Below are 27,543 nucleotides of genomic sequence, written 5' to 3' on the forward strand. Positions count from 1 at the left end.
AGGTTGTTGTATGCTTACATGGTAATTGTAAATAATGTTAAAAGGAAATACAGGATAACAAAATGGTGCAGGGCTCTGTGTTACATTTGCATAAATGTAAATGATTTTGTCGCGATCTTAGAATTGTTCAAACTAAGGTTACATTTCTCGTCCATAATTAGTATAATCACTGAAACGCCGTCCTGACCTAGAAATAATTACGCGCTTCATAATTTGTTTTCTCGGCACTGTCTCGCAGCTGTTTAGTAAAAATGACACCCGTGTTTGCAGCTCATTGCATTGACCTTCGTTAGTTTGGCAAACTTATTGACTGAACGGTTACGCCACGTCGCGTGCTAGTGAGGATGCGAGCGGCCCCGCTAGTCGCCACTCAAACGTAAACCGTCGCTCGCGCGGCCGCGCCATAACGCTCTGTATTAAACCGCTCCTCGTTTACAGATCACGACAAGGACTACGCGAAACGACCCCTGGACTTCGACATCGAGGAGGAAACCCGCAAAAAGGAAACCTCCAAGTGGCTCGAGAGTCATTTTGGCAGCGACTCCCGCTCCTCTCACGACTCCATTGCGGAAGAAATAGGACGAAGACCGGAACCAGCGTATTACGTAAAAAATAAATCTGCCGATGACGAGGGATATTACGGAAAAACATCCTCTTCGGTACCGCCCCCTGCTGCATATGGTGACAGAGTTCTTAGAAAAACAAAATCTTCAACACCATCTGACGAACGGCCGGCGGCACCGGTAAATCGCACGGGCGGCTACTTTAAAGGTGTAGCCGATTGGTCGCAACGTCGCGCCACAAAGCCGAGGATGCCAGAACCGAGAAGTTCATCACCGTCGCCGCCGGCCGTGCGGTCGCCGTACGCCAGTGATGATCGATTAAACGGGTCCTCGCCGCGCCACGTTTATGGGAAGCGAGACTCACCTCAAGGAAGGTCGTCGCCGATCGGTCGCCGTCATCCACCCTCACGAGATGATTCCGCCTACGTGTCTTCTTCTACGATGCACAGTCCACCGCGTGGTTCACCGTTTCGGCCGCTAGAAACGGATCGGTCCTTCCGCGAGCCGTCCATTGAAGACGATTATAGGCATCCTGTTGTTCCTGAACGTAAGCGGCATACTAAGCAACGCGTGTCTGAGGAGCACCGGTACGACAGTGGCTATAGAAGTTCCTCGCGCAATGGCAATTCGGGACGTTCTCGAGACAGTCGCGAGGAAGCCGCCGCGGAGCCACCACCGGATTACTCTCCTCCGAGAGAACGTCGTGGCAGCTCGGACAGAGATCGAACGCCTCCACGTCGTCGTGACGAACGTAAACAGAATCAGAAAACGCGATTCGCGGAGAACGAAGGACGCCGGCGGCCATCTCCCGTAAGGAAATCGGTCGGTTCCGCCATAGGGAACTCCATCAGGAAATTGGTTGGAAAGATTCGGTCGGCGTCAGCTGAGAGACGGACACGGTGGAGGAATTCGCGGTCGCCATCGCCGTCGCCGGAACATTCGTCGCGGACGTACAAGCAATACGGCGGTGAACTAGCACCCCCCGTCGCGCCGCCGCACCGGTATTACCTCGGAGAAGACCCCTTCGCGCCCAGCATCTACGGGCGAGAGCACAAGTACGAAGGCAGTTCGAGGCGGGCCACGGCGAACGACACCCGCGATCATCGTGATAGGTAAGAATTTTTCTACATTACAAACTAGTTAGTGTACTTATTTAGATCGATAAGCTACCTGCCTATTTAAGATCATACAAGTTATTTTATTTATTATAAACAATAACGCTCTTCTCAGCCGTAAATAGAATTTTGTGCTACGATAAACGCCTCCCACGTGCATTATTGAAGACATAAATTTAATTTATGTCGTCTGGTTTTGAATTTTTTATATAGGTTGATCGATTTTTATGTCCAAAACATTTAACGATACAACGCAATATATCTTTTACGATTTAGCAATTTACAGGTGCTAGATTCCACAGTTTTTTTGTAGATTATAATACGTTCTTATCTCCACAACCTTTGCTTAGTTTCATAAATATCAGTTAAAGTTTAAGCAATAATACCATTTTCGCGTCTAAAATTTGTCAAATACATTTTTTTTGTTTCTTTGATTGTTATTATGAAAAGTAAATTAAAATTGCGGTAAAAAAATATGCACTGCTTCATAGCGTTCATAGACTACTATCCAGCTGTAGTTAACATCTTTAAATTATATTTCCGATGTTTTTCTATTTAATTTATGAACCATTGCCTTGAATGTACACTTTTTATTATTTATTAAAACTGTTATAAACTGGAGTACTTCTGGTTGACCTTTAATCCTATCACGGCTAAGGCTACCACATAAAATGCAGCGAGTGATCTAATAATAGCGACGGTGACAAGTCTCTTTGTGGTCACATTCCTTGCATTCTAGACTAAGCTTTGTTCTACTTAAAGCGAATTAGTTATAATGTTTTATAATTTTTTATCTGTGTAAATAGACACCTTTGTTTGTTCCTCATAATTTATCAATGTTGTTTACTAGCAACCATGAGATTTGGCTACAGCTTCAATATATTTGGCGATGTTCACCTCAGCAGGGGCACTGCCGTGCCTCGATATATAAGCAGTCCTAAGTTACTCCCTGAAAATCTATCGTATGCTATTTTACTATGACAATGTATAAAATTTGTCTCTGTTTCTTTAGAAATATAAAATATTACGCAGTAAATAAGGACATCGAAATGTTCTCTCTCAACATTATTTATGAGAAAATTGAAATAAAATATTATGTATGAGAAAAGATCAATTTATAAATGTTAGGCCTAACTCGTGACGCAATAAAAATTGTATGTCGCAAAAGAGCGCTTGAGCTTGGCAATGTAACATATTGCACATAAAGCGATGCTAGAAAAGATATAAGTTTTATAATTTAAGGAAAATGACGTAATATTATTTGGCAAAAATAGGCTTTTTTATATATTATAGAAAAACTTCGCTGTTATTGTTCCGATTATAAGTTATTTTTTAATTTGATTACCTTTTTATTTGTTTTAGAGTTCATATGTGCTTCTGAGTAATAGAAAGTCTGTTAATATCCTTTGATATCGTTACATTTTAGAGCAACATTCATTCATTCAACAAAAAAATTTAAGAAATACGCAATACGTAGCAAAAACTTTCTTAGCATTTATAACATGCGCCTTATTTGATAAGTAGGCTATTTGTAAGTAAAATTTGGATTAACGTGGGTTTCTGACACCAAAATCTCTGTATAAATATATCGCCATCCCTGTCTTTTATCTTTGACAACAATATGTTTAAACGGGATTTTGGACTGAGAAACTTACGGTTACTGAAGTGAGTTTCAAAAGGAGTTTAATAATATCTCGCTGTTGGTTTTCTCGTAACCTGCGCTCCATTGCATACAAATTAATTTGTTTACATATTCTAAAATCATAAAAGAAAACAGATATGGATTTGTATCACTTTAAAAAGAAAGTAAAACTCATAAACTGCTATAAATAGCTGACGGAAAATAATATACGCAGAATTTACAATCAATTGGAAAATTTATAACGGATAATCTAAATTTTATAAGGAATTTATTGTCTATTAAATCTATAAACACCGTATAGACAACGATCATTGTATTTTAGAAGCTGTTATTTAGGTAATAAAATACCTAACTAGTGGTAATCAACATGGTAACATTTTTTTTATTTGTGTGTCTGTATATACAATAATAAATAAAACTGCAAACGTGATTATTTCGGCCAGTTTAAAAAAACTGTGCTTTTGATGTTAATTTTTTAAGGTTATAGAATAATTTAACACTGACGATACAGCCCTGAATATTTCTAATTGATTATTAACTTTAATATAATAACTTTACAAAGTACCCCGATTCTTATGACAATATCATTGCTACAATTAAGAGGCTCTTAAAAACTAAGAGTACCAAAACGTATAAAAACTTGTAAAATGTATCCAAATGTATCGAATAGATTGTTGCTATGAAAGTGTTGTAAACACTTTTACAAAACAAAAAAGCATCAAGCAAAACATGTTGCCACAGAGTGACAAAGTTTGCGTTCCGGCATATCTTGCCTTTTTCATCCTGCCGCTGTCCGTGAGCTTTACCGCTTACGGCTAGATAAGTGTTTCATTCACCAAACAGCCCTTATTTAGCTCATGCGTTGAGTCAGTTTGTCACATTGATACGTACATATTGTGTTACAAGGAATCGCCGGCTTACGGCAAACAAAACGATCGTGATTCATCACTAGAGTATGCCAGTACAGGTGTCCAATGTCGCCTCAACAAATGCAAATTAGTTCAATACTTATTGTATTGGTAGATGTCATTTCGCCTATGTTTGTTTCAGTTAGTACCAACCTACATTGAATTAAAATTGTTCACGCTTGCTCATTAAGTGTACCTACGTACATCAAGAATGAGCTTGTTATAATTACTGCAAATAAAATACTTGTATAATGTTTTAATATTAAAATGTCGCTATGTACAAAGGCGTACCAACGTTCCAAACAAAACAAAGCAGTCATTAAGCGCGTAGGCGGTGATCCTCCATTGAATCCAATTACCGGCAAAAATACAAGATTGTCTAGTTTTTGTTGATACAGCGAGATAACAATAAGCGTATGTGGGTTGGACTAGTTTTATAATTACGAAGTGTTATTAATTGTGTAATAAATCATCATTTTTTTGCTTTCAGAGGTCAATTTTCAAGCACACTCGGTCGATTCAGTCACTCTACGAGCCGCTTGAATCCAAACAGTGAGCCAGAGGAGGAGTACTCGCGCAGCGCGCAGACCTTGCCGCGGAAACTTCACGACCGCAAAGAGAAAACCACAGAGAAACCTACGACAAACAAATATTGGAATCGCCTGTCGTCCAACAAGCGATCAACGAGTGCCATCAATATATCGAACAATCACGTGCCGCCGCCACAAGAAGTTAAAATCAACGGTTATCCACCGGGTCCGGCTAAACCGGCGCGGACCTACAAAGGTCTGAACAGGAGCAAGAGTTTTGCTATGGGCGCTCCTGAACAGGAGACGCATCCACGTTACGTTACAGGCATGAACCGCAACTATTCCACAATGTACAAATCGAATCCCCATTTGAGTAAACTCGACGAGACTCCAGAACAACTCAAGAGTCCCGGCATCGTGTCCATAATAAACAGAAGTCAACGGGACCTAGCTGACGCTGTCTCTCGGGAGACTGAACGCAGGCGTGACGGCTTGTTCGGGGCTAGGTACGGAAAAACTGCACCGATCAGTAACGGTCACACTAATGGGTATAATAAATCCTACGAGGAAACTGATAAGAAGAAAATTTTCCTTAAAGGACTCCGCGAACGTGCCCCAGATCTGTATCAAACGTTACACGCCGACGATGAATCAGACGGAAGCAGATTATCGTCGAGATATGGAACCCCCTCCCCGCATTACAAGGATAGAATATCGGAGGAGCGAAAAATCCCGCTTTACAAAACTGAATCATTGAACAGGGAATCGAGTCCTTTTGTATCGAGATTGGAAACAAGATTAAAATCGCCGGCAATAAGGAGAGGCAGCAATAGCAGCGATAACTTTTCTGAAACGTACAGGTACACAACACGATCGGGCGATCCGGAACGACCGAGTGTAACTGATACCGTCGAGACTGTTAGTAAAAAAATAGTACCATCAAGAGACGGCCGTTCAAAAGAGATTATAGAATCTCGGGAGGTGAATTCGGTTACAAAGAGCAGGGGTTATAAAGGGGAACCAATCTCCAGCGTTAAATACTACGACAATAGAATACGTGCATCACCGCCTGGCTATGAACTCAAGAATGGATCAGCACCTCTGTATTCAGAACGAAGGAGTAGCAACTACAAGGTGATAGAGAAGATAAGAGATTATTAGTTACGTAATATTATATTCTTAATATTGATTGCCATAAACACTACGTTATTGATTTGAAAGTATTCGAACAAAATGATAAAGCAGATTAAAAATGGTCTATGTTAATTACGTTATTGGGGAAATATAATTAAAATTCACACTTTAACATCGATTCTTTTTAAATTAATAGATCGCTGTCTCATGTAAAAAGTCATATAGCTTTACTAATTTTATTTTCTTAACATAAATAATTGATTAAATTCCGTCCATTTTAAGGATTTTTTTTAAATTTCCATTATTTATAGTTATAAGTGTATTGTTAAGACACGTTAATTTGTAAATTAAACATTTGTATAACATTTTTAAATGTATAATTTTATAAAAAAATAAATATGAATTATAATAAAATGTATTCGAGAAAAATATAATGTGTTAATATGCACTAAGAAAGTAGTTTTATTCATAAATGTTGCGAGAGATAGTTTTGACATTTTTAATTTTATCATCATTGGAACAAGCCTATTAAGAATAGTCCGAGACTATTTATAATTTGAAGTAACAAGATACACATTATAGATATAAAGTGCAAACATAAATGACACTTCGTAGGAGAATAAAAACACACTTTAATCGGTTAAGCTTATAGAAAAAACAATCCAAAGAGTTCGTATTGGAACGTAACATTTATAATATTTGTAACTATATCTCTTACAATAAAATAGGCTTTTAGGACGAGAACTTCGAGCGTTGATCTTACATTAGCGGGATGGGGACAGGAAAATTACTTTTGTGTTAGGTAATACAATTTAAATTAATGAGACAATTTTGTCAAACACATGCTTGTAGAATAAAAACATATTATATTATAATTAAATATTGTCGTATTCATTTGTTTGAACAAGTGCATTTAAAACTTAACCTTGATGGAAATATATTCAGTTATAAAAGTTAGGTTAAAGAATAAAACACAGAACATTAATTCATTATTTCCAAAAGAGGCCAAGTACTTCGAATTGCTAGTATGTTGTTCGTCCATTTATTATTTACAATTCAAGTAAAAGGTTCATCTGTTCAAAGCTGTGATGGTACTTCGTTTATTAACATCGGATGTCGGCAATCGGTCCAGCCGTTTCGAAGATTACCTGGAACAAACGCTGTCAAAAAAAAATAATTACACAAAACCACGTGTATGATTTTTTTTTCTCGACGTTACGTACACACACAACAAATTTATTAATATGTATGTATGTATACATAATATACAATTCTACACTATATGACAGTTACCATTAAAAAAGTCTAAGTGTCACTGTCATTTTATCATTATTTTGGTATCATTAATTTAGTATTGCACTGATTTCTTATACAGCCATCTATGATTATAGCATTGAAATTTAAAAAGCTGTTGCTTACTTGCAGAGTTTTTAAGTGGGCTCAATAGATGGCGATGTAATAAAATGGAAAAGTTAATAGTATCTCTAGCTCATTAAATATCTTCAACAACATCAATTTATTATTAAATGCCATTGTACAAGCCAATGTTAATTATGTTTGTATGAGACCTCGTCATTTTAACTTTAATCCACCAAAATAAGCTACACCATCACTAACCTTAACAGCGAAATAAAAGATAAAATTTTTGATAATAGCCTTTCATATTTGTAACATGAAACTTATTAATTAATTTAAGCAAAAATAATGTTTGCATGAAGTAATGTTATATATCTAGTGTCTTCCATGCTTGTAAAGATTTTGAAATAGATTTTTTCCATAGATGATTTTAATTAAATTCAAATAGCCTATAAAGAACAGGTATGGATATAAAACTTAAATTAGAATTTCTATTTCTTGTTCGTTAGAATATTAATGGATAGGAATATTATAAATATATTTTCTTGACGCGTTTCAAGGTTTTGTACCATATAACAGAAAGAAATGTATCTAACACGTGTCGTTTATGATGTCAAGGTTGCGGCTGTATGCTGGATGAGAGCGGCAAAGAACAGATCATTGTGGCGTTTAGTAATGGGCGAATTTAAGTTGATAACCTACGTCAATTTCTCATAAATTATGTATATAAAACCTTTCCTGCTTAACGAAACTGTCCAAGTGTAGGATAAAATCAGTTTAATTCCTTTCTGTTTTACTTAATGATAAATAGTCATTTTTTCATTCAAGTTTCCGATTTTGTACATTTTTTGGACAAATTTAGTTGTTTGCTAGGTACCTACGATAAAATAGATGTGCTATTTTATCGTAGGTACCTAGCAAATTGAAACATTAAAATACTAACACGTGACTCAATTATACACGACCTTATATTTGCTGTTTTTATGTAATAAAAAAAAATTGCAAAAATACAATCTTAAGATTGCGTATTACTAGGGTTAACGCGTATTTGTCGTCGGCGATGGAGAGGGATTAAAGTTTAACGTTAGCAAAATATTTTTTTTTCATTATTTCTTGCTGCACCGCCGTCCACTAAAGACGCAGCCTTCGGGTTGATTGCGAGTGGTCGCCTCGCCCACGTCTCGCGGACCGTCCATTCGTGCAAGCGTGAATGATGTATTTCAAATTCATAACATTATATCCCGCTCAATGGGCGGCGAGGCACGAGTCTAGTGAAAGCCGCGGCGATCGCAAAGCTGGTGGACGAGTAGCGGAGCAATGCGCGATAACCTTTATTAGCAATGATATATGATTATACTATGATTACATAGACCATTATCAGTATTCCACTTTAATAAAAAATTTGCTTATACGGCGATGGTGCAATAAATTATTTTTTTTCCATTTTGTGACTTTCTTTGTTTTTTATGTTGATTTATATGTAAATCCATTTACAATTTATATACATGTAATGTTTATAATAATTGTATGTGATTTGGGCTTAATATAAAATATATAAGTTTTTCTATTTAATTTTTCACCAAATATGCCACTTAGCAGATTCTCTTGTTGATATTTTCATTGTAGTATTATGATTCAATTTAATAATTTTTATTTGTTAAATTTCAATTGAAACCTAGACAAAAGACAGGGTAAATAATTTCTTATAAATAACCATAAACATATATTAGTGTTGTCAAATTAAAAATAATAATGTATAAATGTGTGAGATTGTATGATTCTTGAACCTATACATAAATGGTATCGTAGTTGTGTGCTGGCGTAATCATAATTGTGTAAGGCTTTTTCACACAAGGCAACACAATTCGTTGAAACTAACTCCGTATGGTTGCGTCGCGAGAATCGCGTTGCGTCGCGAGAATCGCGTTGCGTCGCGAGAATCGCGTTGCGTCGCGAGAATCGCGTTGCGTGCGCTACGAGCAACAACGTCGAATCGTCGACGCGAATCGTATTTTCGGTCAGTACATGCATAACGATTAATATCAACTGTATAGATTTGCTTTGCTATATTGAACATTGCAGCTACTTTATTCACAACATTCTTAACAAAAAAGTAACGAACGTCTGTCTCTGGCGATGACAGATAGAAATGTAGGTGACTCGCGCTGTGTACGAAGTAACTTAATGGCTAAAATCGCCGGGTCTCCACGATTTACGTTGCTTTGCGGACAAATGGCCTTCGTTTTATCGGTAAAAGTAAAGTAAAATCGATAAAATCTTAACTTTGATTAGATGTCCTTTGGATGATCTCTATTTCTTAATAAAAGAATGTTGACTTTGCTTTAATTTACTTCTTTAGCATGTACTTGAAATTGGTGTTATTCTAAAGTGTAGCTTTAACATATCACAGACCTCTACCCTACTACTACACGTCGATGTAATTTTTTTACTAACATTTCGCGTTTAAACTGGACTAGCGACTGGCTATAGCGTACCTATAACTCGCGCTGTAATCGTGATGAAGCATCTTGCTTAACTTGTAGTGTCAGTTCAACTTGTGATTCTGAATAAGAAAGAAAGGTCAAAGCATTGAGTGTGGTAAAACAAAAATGGTTCGTATAATTCAATTTAATTTTCTATCAATATAAGAAATAAAAAATTAAGTATGAAATTATAATCCACAACTATCATTCTAAGTGGCCTTGAGATGGTTATCTATGAAGGCAAAACTATGTCGAAAGTTTTTTTATCAGTTTTATTCGTGCTAAATTTTATTACTTTAATTATTTAGAAAGTATTTTGTGAAGTGTGTAGTGATCATAAGCTAACATGTATTATATAACTAAATAAATTAACCAAACACACAGCTTTCGCGATGTCTTTTGTAAGTACTTAAATCAATGATATCTTTAATTTAAATAAAATAACCTGAGGTGTTATATTTCCTTCCTTAGTTATGAATTAAAATTATTTAGGAATATATAAGTACGTATTAATGAAAGTAAAAACTCTTGATTGTATTGCTTGCTACATGGGATCGTGCAATTTAATTATTTGTACTGCAAATTATTTTACTTACGACTATTAGATAATAAGGCTTTTATTAACTAAGATATTTTCTGAAAAAAAGTTTATTATTTTTATTATTTTAGTTTATTATTTCTCTATTTCAACTACTTTCTTTAAAATGATTAGAATTTACTGAATTTAATTTTATATTTTATTTTTCCAGGTCAAATTAATATTACTTTGGTTGTGTGCAGTGTTATGTTTCTTAGAGTCATGTCTTTGTGCAAATATTTTGTATGTGGTGCCATTTACTTCTACGTCACATTATATAATGTTACGACAAATCGGATTGGAACTGGCTAGAAGAGGACACAATGTAACTGCTATAACAGCCAACAAGGAAAAGACTCCGCCTGATAATTATCACGAAGTCATGGTAGATGACAAAAAGATATGGGAGGTCATTGGTAAGTATAATTTTTCATATAATTTTTTAACCATATATTTTAACATTTTGCACATGTCACATAAAAAATATACATTATACATAATATGTTTAATTCCACATACGTTTTGAGAACTTGCGATGTGGTTCTTGGTTGGAGTTAATTACCTATTAAAAGTTTTGTTTTTATGTACGGTAAAAAGTAATCAATGGTTCCTTTGCCAGTCAGGCTACAGGTACAAACTATATATACTATAATCAAGAGTTTTTTAATGCTTGTAGGAGGTGGAAGACCAAATGTTTTCACAATGAGTAGCATATCAGCCGAGAAATTTCACGACAAAATTCTCTGGAGCGGTGGCCTGGCATTTACGGAAGTGATTATGAATTCAGCTCCAGTTCAAAAGCTATTAGCCAGCGATCAGAAGTTTGATTTGGTGATCTGCGAACAATTCTTTCAGGAAGCTATGTATATACTAGCCCATAAATACCAAGCACCACTAGCACTTGTGACAACGTTTGGAAATTGTATGCGCCACAATATAATAGCACGTAACCCATTGCAATTGGCGACGGTGATACCAGAATTTTTAGACATAAAACATCCAACAAGCTTTTGGGGTAGATTAAGAAGTTTATATTTCACAGTATACGAATTCATTTGGTGGAAATTTTGGTTCTTAGAGAAACAGGAACAGTTGGTAAAAAAATATGTCACTAATCTCATAGAGCCGGTCCCAAGTTTATATGAAATGCAAAAGAAGGCTTCTCTTATGCTTGTTAACAGTCACTTCAGTTTCGATGGGCCAGTCGCCTATCTTCCTAATATAGTAGAAATCGGTGGAATACATTTATCAAAAAGCGATGGAGAATTACCTGATGTAAGTAAACACATTTTTTTCTTTATGGATAATTTTGGTTAAATAGCATTATAATTTAACAATATCATCGCCATCATCATCATTATCATCAGCTCACTATACGTTGCCACCGAGGGGTTCGGAGCCTACACTAAGTTAAGGGTGATTGGACATAGTCAACCGCGCTAGCCAAGTACGGGTTGGTTGACTTCACACATATCCTTGAATTTCTTCTCAGATATGTGCAGGTGCAACCACCATGCACCACGATGTTTTCCTTCACCGTAAGAACGTCGGATAAATGTACATATGTAAATCGGAAATCGAAAAAAACATTAGTACGTGGCGGGATTTGAACCCAGGACCTGCAGATTGCAAGTCAAGTGTTTGACCCCTGAGCCACCGACGGTCTTAAGTAATAATATAGTGTGACATACTGTGTGTGTGTAAATCAAATGCATGTTCTATTCAAGGATCTGAAAGAGCTGTTAGATAAATCATCAGATGGAGTTGTGTACATGAATTTCGGTTCAAATGTCCGAAGTTCTGAATTGCCACTTGATAAAAAGAATGCATTTATCAATGTATTTAAACGGCTGAACCAAACTGTCTTATGGAAATGGGAAGATGAAAATTTAGAAAATAAACCGAAAAATTTAGTGACCAGAAATTGGTTGCCACAAAAGGAAATTTTTGGTAAGTGCTTCTAAGATTAGAGATTAAATTAATCAAAATAATAGCTTTTACCCGCTTTCAGACTCTACATCTGTGTCAAATTTCATCAAGATATGTTGAGCCGTTCCGGAGATACCTTTAACAACATCCATCCATATAAACATTCGCATTTATAATATTAGTAGGATAAAACGACACTGCACCCAAATCTACAAAGTGTCAAAGGACTTAAATAGCTAAATACAGTATGTATGTTTTTTAGGATATCTGAAGATAAGATAGATAAGTTTTTTTTTATTTTTAGCTCACCCTAACATCAAACTTTTTATTTCTCACGGCGGATTGATTGGGACACAAGAAGCTGTTTTTAATGGGATACCAATTATAGGTATTCCTATTTATGCCGATCAATACAACAACCTCTTACAAGCTGTAGAAAAAGGATTTGGAAAAATACTGCAATACGATGACATCAATGAAAAATATCTAGAGAGTATAATTTTAGAAGTACTTAATAATGATAATTATAAGAAAAAGGCATTAGAAATATCACAAAGGTTTAAAGATAGGCCAATGACACCATTAGATACGGCTATGTTTTGGTTAGAATATCTCTTAAGGAATAATAATGTAGAGGCATTGAAAAATCCAGCGTTAGAATTAAATTGGTTTGAGTATTTGATGCTTGATGTATACGTCATCGTATTATTATTTGGTATTATAATTATTTATGTATTACACAAAACAATGCTATTAATTAAATCAGTATTACTTAGTAAAAATGTTAATCATGATAAGAAAAAGCAATGAGTTTTAAAAACTTTTAGGCAAATTATAGCTAAATATTTAATAACAAATGTACAAGCTAAAGCAGCGCCTTAATTTAATAGGTTTAGGCTGTTAGATTATACAACTAGTGTTTGCTAAAAGAAAGTTTAAAAAGAGAATCTAATTAGATAGCTGCGTTGCCTCATAGATTAATATTACAAAATTAATATAATTGTTTTCTTTGAAATAAAAAAAAATGTTTTTTTTAAAAAAGGATATTATAAAGAGACAAATTTGCAATTACAAGGTCGTTTTTACCTAATTATCAGTAATTGTGATTTAATGGATATTGGTAGAATTATGCTCTTATATAGTTGAGATAAGATTCTTGAGAAAGATTATCTTATATTTATGTAAATGTAACAATATAGGGTTGTGACAAACTTTTTTCTTTTGACAAGTACTTCAAAATTTTCTCCAAAGGATAAGTAAGACTAGCTGTTTACATTAAAAAAAAACTTTATTTAGTAGCCTATGTGTTCTTCCTGGTTATGTTCTGCATGCATGCCAAATTTAAGCGAGATTCATGCAGCCGTTCTGGAGATACCTTCTAACAAACATCTATCCATCTAAGCACTCGCATTTATAATATTAGTAAGATATACTACTGTTAGAAAATGTCATGGATTATACTTGTAGTATAGTCCCTAAAAATCTCGATTATATCATACACCAAACAAATCTTAGATTTGTGATTATCCTCTTTGCAAGATGCTCATTATTTCGCTCCACTTCTATATTACTCGTAACTTTATTCGCGTGTATAACTAATTTGTGAATGTAAATTCTCGTAAAATTTCTTTTCAAGGTTTATCAGGTATTCATGTAGAGTTGCGATCAGCTGCAGATAATGTTTAATATATTTTGGTCCATGTTTTTTTTTCTTTGTTGCTCTTTATTATCTTGTGTTGTTCACTATACGCAGTTTGGTGAAAAAGGTATGAAAACTATCATTTTTTTTATCAATGGTGATAAAAAAATAGTTCATATCACGTGACTGACCTAGATTGCCCGGTTCAGTGTTACTGTCTCAGGATAAGATAAATAGAACACTATTAAGCATAATCTAAACGTAGATATAGATACATTTATGTAAAATATATTAAACAATTTAGCTAGAATATTAGCAAAAGGTAGAATTTTTCAATATATACAGAAAGAAAAATTCACATAGACAAATATTTTTTAATTAAAATGATGTTTAATACTTTTATACTGCTATCTTTACTATGTGTAGAAAATGAGAGTGTTGATGTTTTTGCATTGGCGTAGAGTGGTTTCAGTTACACACTTTCTTTTAGTATTATATTGTTAACAATTCAGCAATAAATGGCTTATTTATATGTCTATCAGCTAGATGCTCACAAGAGTTATTACCTCCACGTTGAGACGGCGAGCAGGGCTGCAGTGTTCGTGCAACGTAACTTATGAATTTTCAATGCGAAGTCAAGTCTCGACACCGCTTTGTGTTTGTACCCTCTTTTCCAGACGAAGGAGTTTTCTTTTGTTTGAGTATGAATGCGATGTGTTTGTCGGATGAATTGTTTGCTTTTATGTTCATCATAACTTCGAAAAACCCTTACACAAAAGATTTTTAATAACGAGCCGTTCCATGAAAGACACGAGCTTGATATTACAAGGCGTTTAATTAATTCCCTAAATAAACTTGTATGTAGTTTTTTTATGATAAGCAAATGGGCACACGGGTCTCTTGATATCAGATGACTATACTTCAGGATTGTCTTCCATGATGTCCTGGTACTTCTCTAGTTATACCGTACCGTTAAGCAACTGATGTTGTTGCGGTAACTACCACTGTTACTCTCTCAACTTTTATTACATATTTAGATATTTATTACTTTGGGTTTCTGAGACTAAAATTTCCGTTTAAAATATATCTCCATTGGTTGTGATTTTTTTGATAGGTCTATTCTTAATTAGATGTTATCGAGGATATTTGCATTTCAGATATCGCTTTAAAAGAATATTTAGACGTTTCCGTCTGTTAATATAATATTAACTAGATGTATCAGTGACTTGTGTTTTCTAAGACCGGATTAACAACCTGTTCTGAGTTTTGAAGTTGTGTAATAGTCGGTTGAATTGCAATTAAATACAAGGTTTTTTTTTAAAAAATTTGTTCTTGCACAAATTAATATTCAATTACATCTTACTAAATACTTAGTTATTTAAAAGAAATTACTCACTTTACTTAGTTTAATATTTTGTGGCTTACTCAAACAAACAATGTAAACACAACCACCGAATTACAACAGAAAATGTGTTAAACAAAAAACAAATAATTGTTTCCAAGAAAGCTTTAAGCAAATAATTATAGGCGACGTTCGTTAACAAAACGTAGAAAATTATTTGGAAGTTGTTGACACTCTGAATCTCATTTATTAAGCCTTTCACGACTCTGTTAATTCTCTATTGAAGGCCTTTCAGAACACAAACTTTTAATTGTCGACTCTTAAACGGCTTAAGGACAGATTTCGAATAAATTATTGTATGTATAAATAAAGTCGATAAAGTTCATGACCTAAATGTCAAGATAATTTTTGCTTTTAATTCTTGTTGTATAAGACATTACAAACTACAACGATCAACTATTGTGAACATAAAATCATAGTTTGAGCAAACTATAAAAAACTTAGATATTGGTTCTCTAATTTGTAACTAGATGGCGTTGTATACATATAAAATACTGATGCGACAGGGATTCATTTCTTTTTTTGCCTCAGGTGTTATCACCGAGACACTGTTACCCATGAATTTCAAATAAACTAGTTTTGACTTCTGTATAGCATGACTCATTTTTGTTTGTTATACTTTTATGTTTCAAACATTTCTTTATTTGTGTTTGCAGCTTTTATATACACTTGAATGTTTTTGTATTTCAATGTTATAATGTCAGGGTTCCATTTCATAAATAAATAATGTACATAGTATTAATATGTAGTAAATAGTTTCAATGGGATACTCTACAAAGGAATAGAGTATGTTTTTTGGGGTTTTGGATTTGATAATAATATTATAAATAAAGGGAATTATTAATATTAACTATTATTTAAGACAAAGTACCCACTGCCCTCTTCTTACTCCACTATTCAATCTCCAATGAAGTCGTTTCATCGCTAAAGCAGATCTCATAACCCAAAGGGACAGGCAGACACCATGGACGCGGTCATAACACAACACTCTCGCTTCTAGTCTTAATACATCTATTTTAGACATTATTAGTTAAAATTCTTTTGCGCGAATAGCGCGCTTTCGTTACAAAAACAAGTGTCAGAATGATTAGTGAGGGGACATAAACGTCGACATTTTAGTAAGGCTAGTGATGCGCCAGTACACCGGTACAGTGTCGGATTTCCTTCCTAACTGTCCTTTTACATGTATAGTTAAAAGATACAGATTAACAATATTATAAGCTTAACTACTAGATAAACTTAGACTCATGATAATACACCGCTTTGTGGCATAACAAAGGAAAAGGACGGAAGTAATTTAACTGCAGCGTCCATTTGCTGAATAATAATCAGCAAATTGAATTGTATTCCGCTTAAAATTAGCTCGTAAATGAATTACTAGTGTTAATACGAAGGGGTTAATGAGAGCGGTTATGTTTTGTTGACACGTTTCAGTGTAAACCTCACTTCCTATGGAACTGCTGTTGTTGACTTTGATTTTGGATGATTGCTAATTCGTAGCATTACTACGATGACACAAATGTGAATATTTTATGAATTGTTTCGACGAAATTAAAAATTAGTACGAGATTCGTCATCACGGTTTGAATGTAGTTTGTTTCTCAACATTTCTTTTGTAAAAAGTTTAAATATCGTTTGGGATGAAGATTTATTTCTGGTATATTTTATTGACATTATGAAGTTCCTAAAGATTATTATACTTACCTATAAAATTGCTCTGGAAACTGTTTAATAATATTTGAAATTCGAGAGGATAAAACATTTGAAACTACATAATTCGGGTCTATTTAGCATTAGAAATGAATTTATTGTTACGTTATACAAATATCTCTAGGTCAGTGGTCGTTCTATTCGAAAGTAATTGTTTCAGCAAATACTCGTCCCCTTGTTTCGATTTTGACAAATAAGACAATGGAAAGGATTGCCCGCTTTAGCTATTAGGGTCACATTAAAGCTCTCTAAGTATTTTCAATTCCATTGGCAATTCTGTTTTATGTTGCGACAGTCGAGAGCAATTAAAGATTAAGACTTTAATGAAACAAATTAAAAATAAAATGTTGCACAGCAAATCTTATTTTCAGTTTTTGTCCAACTGTTTAGTATTTATACACTCTTACGTAAAGTAATACTATACTAGTATATTTTCATTCCTATTTAATCTATAATAAATAAAATTTGTAAAGGCAAAAATAAAAAAAAGAAACTATTTAATTTGATCTACTATTTTTTTTTGTCTACAATTTATTTATAAATTATAAAAATTCAAATATTTTCAGTTATAAATCTTTTAAATCTTTCGAATTCAAACAAATCGTTCGTGTTTTATTACCTTGACGCTGTAAGCTGGAGAGCTTTTACAGTTTCAACGGATTGAAAAATAGTCGTACACTTATAGTGTTCGATTTTTAACTCTTTTAAAGTATTACTTAGGCTTTCACTGAAAGCGATAGCAATCTGACACGAAGGTGCACTTTAAGAATCCTTCGGTTGAAGAAATAGCTCACCAATATCAATGTGTAGGCTACTAGTTCAATGTCATAATGTCAAACTATCGTTTAAATTTCTATACATATAAAAATCAATTTCTGTACGTTAGTTTTGCTAAAAGTCGAGAACGGCTGAACGGATTTATCTTATCTTGACCTTGAAATGTTCGTAGAGTTGAAGGAAAGGTTTAAAAGGTGAGAAAAATTGGAATAATTGCTGGGTATTAATTAAGTTTTTTTTTCATTCCACGCGGATGGAGTCGCGGGCGACAGCTAGTATACAATAGAAAATAGTACATCAGGGTTCATCTTTGGGTAAAATAATGATAAAGTTTCCAGGGATGGCAATTCTAAAATGTACGCTGATTTTAAATTGTTATAATGTTGTCAAATAAAAACATTCCTTAACATATTTTTTAAGTACAAATTAATCTGTGAATTTAACTAATCTGAATATATTACCTCTATTGTTTAAATTCATATGTAGAAGTGTAGTTTTAATTTAAAAAGAAAATTAGAATTGTTTGTGTTGGAATTATAGGTCAACAAACAATGAAAGTTACGTGGCATAATAATGTGAAAAAGCGCAACGTAGGTAGAAAAATGAAATAAAAACATTTCGCTTTACGAGGTATATTGAGAAAATAAAAGGTGGAATACGGCAAGCATTGGACACTAGCGTCTATTGCGACGCCCGTTAGCTTCCTCATTAAGACTTACCAATTAAAACTTGATAATTTGACACTTTTAATTCTTTAAAGAAATGAAAGTTTTCACTAAAATGTCAATAAGACAAAAGAAAGAATCATTTAGACAATGTTATCGTTTTGTAAAGAAAAATATCGAGATAAAATCTTAACCTTAGTACTTATACTATCTAATCCGCACTGAGCCAGCGTGGATGATTAAATTGAGGGTAATAATTACCGCTAAATTAAAGGATAACTCGAGTCTATTGAAAGGGAAGTGTAGAGAAGACAACATCTTATTATTGTCACGTTATAGAGAAATTTGTAGTATCTTATACGCATTATAAAAGCAGTAGACAAGCCATACCCCTTTTATCACAGAGATATCGTCAGTGATAAGTAATTATTTGTATTGGTTTTTCTTAAAAAAACAAATGACCAAAACGCCTGATCCTAAAAAAATTAAAACAAACATGTAAAACTATTTGCTATCATTAATTGAAAGGTCAAAACAATTCTTTGTTATAATTCGAAAGCCGAAACTAATTATGTTACAAATAGCCGCTTATTTGGCGTTTGACATATAAGACAATGAAAGGGATATGGGTCGCAGGTATTAGGGATACATAAAACCCTTTCCAGTGGCTATTAATTCTATTGTACAATTTGTATGTGATGTGTGGTAAGTATAGTTTTAGATTGTTACTTTGTTGAATATAATAAATGGAGGAATATGATAATGATACAGTACATAAGCATATTCGTTTTATTGCGTTAGAGTTTATGGATATTATTTGCATTCTATTGTATATAATAAAACAGATATTGGTCCTTATATGCTTATAAGTATTTTCGTAACATAAATAATAATCTTACACGTGTTCAATGTTATATATGTGTATAAACATAAATAATTATGCTGGAACTCGTTCTTGTTTAACTTTACTTCCTCCTGAAATTTCTTGTTTAAATTATTAAGTTCCAGGTAATGGGATAAGGTATTAATTTTGTAAGAAGATTCAACTGAGTGTGTATTTCAAAATTTATGAGTAGCAAGTTCTTTGTTAATTGTAAGTGTATCTTCACTTTAAATTTTGTTAAGTTAACTGTTGAGAGTTACTTAACTTGCCAATTAAAAGTTAGTTATCCTGCTTTAGTATATGACATTACATAAATAAATTTTCTTTTAATAAAAGTATATTTTACAAATTACCACATTAAAAATACTTATGTAAATCTCATCCATTTGTTAGTCTTTGAGATGTTTTTAACCGAGGGTTGCTGAGACCAAATTTACTGTATAAAAAAAACATATCGGTATCCCTGTCCCTCATTTTGACATAATAGAGACACCAATACGATTTTGACGAATTTGAGATAGATAGACAATATACTAATTTCGTACTCTGAACGCGTTGGATTATGTCCAATAAAATTTCGATAATGTCTATAATTACCTTTTTATTTCAAGCTGTCTCAGATACACGACAATTCCATTTGTATTTGCGGAGAATTTCTAAGTGACATCCTAACTTGGGAGTGTCACAAACTCCTGATTATATAATTTGCAGTTGCTAATTTCGGCTTAAGTTTTATTCTGTTGAATGTTTAACGTTTTCAAAATTATTTATTAAAATTTGTACACAATTCCTTAGAATTTTTATATAATTAGTTTTTTAAAGATTATAAAAAGATGGCAATGCAGAGCAGCTTGATGTAGTCATACACTTAGACTCCTTTTTCACTAGTGCTGCTAGCAGCTTAATGGAAAATACTTCGAACTATACATAAACTCATCACCGTTTCAATCTAAATTTAATAGCTAGTCGTCATTGAAATTGCTGCAGTTGATGAAAATGCAACATATCAATGTAGTTTTATTGGTTTTATGTAGGTCACACGTGACGTGAAATAACCTCGAATTGGATTAAAGTTAAAAGAGAATTTGCATTTTTGTTAGTTTTTTATTTGTTTTGAAAATGTCAATGACATTATCGTAAGTACAGTAATTCAACTATATTTAGGAATCTATTTCACTATCGCTTTATTTACATCGAGATTTATTACTCATGAAAACTAATAGAGCTAACTTAGATCTAGCATCTATCTAGTGATGTCCTACGGTACTGAGACGCGGTGAGGGGAAACTTGAGGCGGCTCTAAGTCACGGAGAGGGCAATGAAAAGGGCAATGCTCGGAGTCTCTCTGCGTGATCGCATCAGGAATGATGTGATCCGCAGCAGAACGAAGGTAACCGACATTGCCCGAAGAGTTGTAAACCTAAAGTGGCGATGGGTCGGCCATATTGCCCGCAGAATGGACGGTCGATGGGGCTCCAGAGTCCTAGAGTGGCGGCCACGGACAGGTCGACGCAGCGTGGGTAGGCCTCCTGCAAGATGGACCGATGACCTGATCAAGGTTGCGGGAGCATCATGGATGCAGGTGGCACAAAACCGGTCATCGTGGCGATCATTGGGGGAGGCCTATGCCCAGCAGTGGGCTTCTCATGGCTGACAAGAGAGATCTAGCTTTCGTGGTCTATGGTAATTTAATTATATGAGTATTTTTATATCCTTATTCAAACTAAAATCAATTTACTTTGCTTTTAAGACATATGTCAATTTATATACATACATATATTAAATATTATGTAAGTAAAATACTGGGTGTCACAAGCAAGAAGCAAAGAGGAAAGACATGCCATTAGTATTCTTCTCTACTTCGCTTATCATGCAAAGCGGGAGTGAATATTTTATAGGAAAAAATTATCCTTGTCGGAAACATTCTAAATTCTATGATATATTGTAATAAAGACATGATTGAAGTACATATTAACGTAAGCAAGTATATAATAAGAAGGAACAATTACAATGTATAAGTTTTTCTTAAGTGGGAGTACTTGATTAAGTTAAAATTTTCAACTAAAACTTTCTATAACAACACAACCAAGCTTTAAATTATTAAACAAACATTCATTCCCATTCTCATAGTCGTATTAGAATTTCAATACAAATGTGTTGTAAAGATTTCATTACCAAATGGAGTTGTTTAACTGAGTTATCATTTTACCTCTGAATCTATTGTGTTGTCATTCTTATTCTTGCCTTATTGGACAGTTCTTCGAATACATAATCATTGTATAAAAAAAAATGACGCACACGACGACTATATTAAGAATCAAAACATGTGTTTCTAAAATAAGCCCACCTTTTATATCCATATTTTATTTTATAATAGAATAATGAGAATACAAAAAAATAATAACGCGTAAAAATACAAATTGAAATTACAGAAAACAAATTCTTTTCATTAGGAAATTATAATAAAATACCGTAGCTATGTTCGCCAGCTGCAGCGTTTCGCATTTAGGAAAAGTTCTGTTTATTTGGTCTAGAACGTAAATAACAGAAAAAAGGGACAGATGCCCCGTTAACAAGTTCCACGTAAATATCGAGTTTTTGTATTTCGTTTTCCATGCAATGCTAATTTCTTTGTGCTTATTCCCATGAATTTAAATGAATTTAAAAGTTAGACATGCTATATTATAAATGCAATAAAATGTTATATAATGAAGACACATTTGTAATTCGGAAATCTGACACTATTTTTTTTTATTATCTTCGAAAATAAAACAGAGAAATTGTTTTATATACTTATCGCAACGCTTTTGTTATAAAAAATAAGACGCATGGATGGATCGACGTATGTTTGTTTGAAGGTACCTTCGGAACGGCTCAACGGTACTTGCTGAAATTTGGCATAATTGTAGAATAGTCTGGGAGAATACATAGGCTACTTAATTAGTTTATTTTTAAATCACCGCGGACAGAATCGCAGGTATAAGCTAGTTATTTTATATTTTGTTGATTCCTTTATTTGTAAGTAAAATTACAACTGGATCAATATCAATACTCTAATACAAATAATTATGCTGAGTGCTTTATTTAACATTCTATGTTTACTTTGTTTAAGTTTGTAGTTTAAACCCTTTGCATATTTAATATTAAAATTTCTTATTTGAGTAAATTAAATTAAATTTTAAAGTTAGTTGACAACTTAAATTCTCTCTCTTTCGGCATAATTTAAGGTCGTTTATAATAAATATTTAAAAGTGTAAGATAAACGCTATTTTTTTCGTTAGTATGTTGTATTATTTAAGTAAAGATGGCTACCATATATGCAAAGAGCAGATTCAGACTGGATATGTACAAGCAAACGTATTTGCACACAACATTGATGCTTTCAAAGAGGACCGGTTGCTTCATTTTTGCGAAAACCAAACGCAAGTCTATTCACTACGCGAACGAAGACTATAATGTCAACCATGAATTTAAAATACGCAGCCTTTGACTTCTATGACACGACACTTTTTTCGTATTTGCACGCTTTTTTTCTAAAAGGATTTTTGTGATTAAAGCTTTCCTGTGAAGTAAAGTTCAGTATATGTCTTTACTTATCATGCATTTTTGTTTCTTTGTCTAATATAATAAATGTTATTACATTCTTCTGATTATTCTTAATAGCCTTCTTAACTTATCAACAGTTTGGGAACTGTGGGAAGTGATGAAATATCAAAAATTGAAGTAAAAACAGCTTTTACTTTTCTCTACCTTAACCATACTACAGACGTAGGTCTGTACATCTCTTTGTTGACCTCTAATATAAAGGATTTTGTTATTGTAAGCTGCCACAATATGCATGTGTTTTGTACCATTGCCCTGAAGCCGGCGCACACGGCTTTATGATGTAACAATAAGCACATGCGGAGCCGTGTGTTGATTCATTACAATAGCCTCGCGTGGAATTGAATGAAAAATGTTCGGCGGAAAAGTTTTTGCGCAGCGTTATCGGTCTACGCTGACAGTTCATACGACAGAACACCACAGAAATATCACAGAACAATGTTGCATTGGAGGAATCTCTTATGAAAGAGAGCTAAATTTACTTATTTTGAAAAGAAAAAGCGAAAAGTAACATACCAATTATGTACCAAATTTAAAGTTAAAAAAATTACTGGTTTAAATAATAATTACTACAATTTTATTATTTATCTTTACTATGTTAGCTCTGCCTCACAATTTTTATCGAAATTAGATTTGTAGTTAAGGAACGTGTAAGGAACAAACTTTATTGATTTTAATTTATATACCCAAGTGAATTTTGCCCTTTATAACTAGAGTTGAATGAATTTAATGGTTATAAATGACATCGTCTTCCCACTAACTCGTGTTAGCGATTGTTAATTAGTAGCACAAAGTGTAGTTATATGAGTAATTTAACTGTAGCGCACATTTGCTGAACATTAATTAGCGAACTGAATCGCTTCTCGCTTAAAATTGGTACGTAAATGAATTACCATTGTTTAATACGCGCAGGTTAATGAGAGCAGTTATATTTTGACATACGTTCCAGTTTCACGCTATTTGCTGTCACACAATTATTACTGTTGGAGATAATTAATTCAAGTAATTTCCACGTCGACATATATAGAATTATTCAATTAACTGTAGCATTGTTTATGTAATATGTTAAAATTGGTAATGTGTGCAAAGAAGCATGTCCCTAATGTTGATTATAACGAATGCGATCAAGCTCCAGGACCGAAATAATATACGCTAATAATGAACTGGATTTGATATATATCATCCTCGAAGGATGAATTGACGATAATAAATTTTCTGTAGTTACTTTTATATGGATTACAAGCTGTCACCCCCGTCTGCGCGTAATTAGTTTTAGACATTATTATTTGGAATCAATGGCGCGATTGACGTGCTTTCGTTACAAAGTCCAGTGTCAGAATGAATAGTGAGAGGACATAGACGTCGACATTTTAGTAAGGTTAGTGTTGAGTCAATACACTGGCTCATTTTCGGATTATCTTCCCAACATTAGTAGCCTATGTGTTCTTCCAGACTCTTCGTTATACATATATGCTACATTTGCTTGATATGCGTTCAGCCGTTCTGGAGGTACCTTCAAACAAACATCCATCCATTTCATCCATCTAAACATTTGCATTTATAATAATAGTAAGATAAGATTATGGTTTACTTACTACTAATAAAATAGTATACTGTTTAATCGTTTGGATATAAATTCATGATATTTAAAGTTACCAAAATAAGGGCACGAAATTCATATTTTTATTTAAGATAAGAGCTCCCGTGGTAACAATGAGGTTCGCCGCCTCATATCCATGCAAATTGTGTCGAGGGCACCTGCAAATAATGTTTTGTATAATTTGTGTGCTACATTTTGTTTTATCTTTTTGGACATATGCGTTTTCATTATTTATTAAATGTCTTCAAAACCATCAGTAAATTGAAATTTGTATTTAAAAATTTTGGAGCTTATTTTTTTCCCATTACCTTAAACACTGTTTGTTAATATTCTTTGCATTCATTTTCCTAACAAAAGAAAGTCGTTTGTTGACAAACTTTCTGCATTTTTAGTTCTTCAGAACTACTTAAGATTTATTTAAATTAACCCAAAAAATGCTGTTAAAAATAATTATGCAGATATTTTATTTATTATTGCTAAATTTTAACAATTTAAATATGGAACACAATGTATTTTATATTAAAATCTCATGACGAAGTTCCGGTTGCAAATGTGTGTAAAATAACTTTTACTATTCGTTACCTTTTGAACTCGTAACAAAAACCTTTTGTTTTATTTAATTCATTGTTAAAGTAATAGTCCACATACCTGGTAATTGTGTAGCAATTACTTACCGATTTGTTTGCTATTTTAGTAGGACTATACAGGGGGACCTTTGAATGCTTTCCTATTGTATTACAAATGCGTGCTTATATTATGCGTGTTTATTTCAACATCAATTTGTTTTTCAACATGAATTTAATAAGAAACTCATTGATAAAGGCATATGTAATTATCATAAACTAGCTGTCGCCCGCGACTCCGTCCGCGTGGATGTAAAAAAAACATAATTAGTGTAGCCCACCCATCCATCCTTCCACATCACATCCATCTAAGCATTCGCATTTATAATATAAGTAAGTTAAATAAAAAGCAACTCTGCAAGGCATAAATTCGAAAAAAAAAATTAATATCCTATGTCCGTCTCCTGGCTCTAAGCTACCTCCTCACCAATTTTTGGCCATATCGGTAAAGCCGTTCTTAAGTTGTAAATAGTGTAACTAACACGACTTTCTTTTATATCATCATCATCATCAGCTCACTATACGTCCCCACTGAGGAGCTCGGAGCCTACCCTAAGTTAAGGGTGATTTCTTTTATATATATAGATTAATTTAGTAAATGCATAGTTTTACAAGTACAAGGGATTTAAGACATGAATTTATAGGCTAGAACAATAGCCGGAAAGTTCTATGTGTTGTATACTTAAACGTTTTTACAAAGACGAGCGCCATAAATCATTGTAACTGGACTTCTTGCTCCTTGTAACAGCCGTTCTGAAGTGAACACTGATATAAGTGACTTATTTAGGCCATCGTGAGGTGGCTATTGGCTATTTATTTAACATTTATTTTAATTCAACTATGAACTACCAGTATATGACTATCATTAGAAACAAAACACTGACTGGGCAGCACTAACTAGTGTTCAGTAAACGTATAGCTATTTATTTGCGGAATTTCTGACTTTCTTTTCAGACTTTCTCGTCTCTTTTAGTGTTGCTTATTCGGTGTTGTTACATATTTAAATGTATAACGTCTGAAAGATTTTCTAGAACATTTAACTATTGACCAGACAGCTACTAAGTCTCACGTTTATTACGAATAAGTAAATTTGAATATATGGCTTTGAATTTCACAGAGCCTAAGCCGTTCAACTACTGGCACTTAAATATTGAAGTGCTTCTCTCTAAGTTTGGACTGTGTACTTAGAATATTTCGATTTGCGAAGCTCGCCAGATACACGACTATTCCATTTATGTTTGCTAAGGAATGAATTCAATGTGCTGTTCTTGTTCGGTAATGTTGGTCGCTTTCGCTTGTAGTTTTATAATTTATGCATGATGGTACCAAGAAACTAGTATAGATAAAATAAAATAGAAAAGATTTTAATCTAATTTAACAAAAATCTTAATAATAATAAATAATGTTCTGTCAGATTGCTGTATAGTCTGTACAGGAAAGGTCAGTGTGGTCTATGGAAGGTATATCGGGATGGCTATTGATGGGGTTACAGTGAAAGCAACGCTACATCGCTATATAAATGTAGATCTTCACTATGCGCACTGCAAATAAATTGCGAGAATAAAAGAAAGTATAGATAATTAAATGAAAAAAATCTGGCAGGTAATTACTAACGCCAGTGGCTAATATTGAAATGTCTAATTATATAATAATAGAACGTTTTGCAATCTATATAAATTTTTCATTTTATTTACATCACATTTTTAAATCAAAATTATTTCTTGAAGATCATATACGGTTTTGGAATAAGTCAATTTTAATCTTATTAACTTTTATTTGATAAGATTTGTGTTTGTATCATTTTTGAAAATTACTTTTCGTTTTCTCTTCGTATTTTATCTTTTCGAAGGAGAGATCCTTAATAAGAATACGCAAACAATAATTAAAATACGTTTCTGATTTTACAGAATATGGAAAATTATATAATGTAATATTTATACTTGTTTTGTAGAAAATTAACATTTACTTTTTTTTGGAAATTCATTTTTAAAAATAAAAACAGGACATTATTTTTGGTACATTCGGAATGGGAATTTATGAATCATAGACCAAAAAAATAGTTTAATTATTTTATAACTCCAAAACTATTCTATCTGTTAATTTATGTTGCGAATGAAGTCGACCATGTTTCTTTTGAAAACAGTATTAAATTGCCGTTTCATTATTTCTCTTACAACTATCACGGTACATAAAATATGACGTGTTTCATAAAAATTTCATTTCTTTCACTTTTACAAAGAAAAAGGCGACGGCACAAACTAGCTGCAGTGTTCTTCACATTTTCGGAAGCTCTGCTTTTTACCCTGGGGCATAAATAACAGTAAAAAGGGACATATGCCCCGTTAACAGGCTCCACGTGACTGTCACCTTTTTGTATTTTGCTAAAACGATGCTCGTATTTTAG

General features: G+C 33.4%; 2 protein-coding genes across 4 annotated transcripts in view; both read left to right on the forward strand.

The window, feature by feature from the left end:
* chas (chascon) overlaps positions 1-6,159 on the forward strand; it is a 71,408-nt gene extending 65,249 nt beyond the window's left edge. For all 3 annotated transcript variants that reach the window (XM_013309477.1, XM_013309478.1, XM_013309476.1), the window contains 2 exons: positions 439-1,675; positions 4,719-6,159. In XM_013309477.1, the coding sequence (XP_013164931.1) occupies positions 439-1,675; positions 4,719-5,919 (2,438 nt within the window). In that variant the 3' untranslated portion in view covers positions 5,920-6,159. The remainder of the gene's footprint in view (positions 1-438; positions 1,676-4,718) is intronic.
* Positions 6,160-9,867: 3,708 nt separating this feature from the next.
* Positions 9,868-13,047, forward strand: UGT39B1 (UDP-glycosyltransferase UGT39B1). Its single transcript, XM_013309015.1, has 5 exons — positions 9,868-10,132; positions 10,481-10,724; positions 10,985-11,583; positions 12,036-12,258; positions 12,542-13,047. Exons 1-5 carry the CDS (start codon positions 10,124-10,126, stop codon positions 13,045-13,047), a joined length of 1,581 nt encoding a protein of 526 aa, XP_013164469.1. The 5' UTR covers positions 9,868-10,123.
* Positions 13,048-27,543: the final 14,496 nt, after the last annotated feature.

This window comes from Papilio xuthus, unplaced genomic scaffold (genome assembly GCF_000836235.2).
Source record: "Papilio xuthus unplaced genomic scaffold, Pxut_1.1 DF827777.1, whole genome shotgun sequence".
Lineage (NCBI taxonomy): Eukaryota > Metazoa > Arthropoda > Insecta > Lepidoptera > Papilionidae > Papilio > Papilio xuthus.

Excerpts from the sequence above, each read along its gene's own strand:
- UGT39B1 (XM_013309015.1), top strand. Across the intron at positions 10,725-10,984 it reads AAAGATATGGGAGGTCATTG|GAGGTGGAAGACCAAATGTT; the intron begins GTAAGTATAATT and ends TAATGCTTGTAG. Across the intron at positions 11,584-12,035 it reads GCGATGGAGAATTACCTGAT|GATCTGAAAGAGCTGTTAGA; the intron begins GTAAGTAAACAC and ends GTTCTATTCAAG.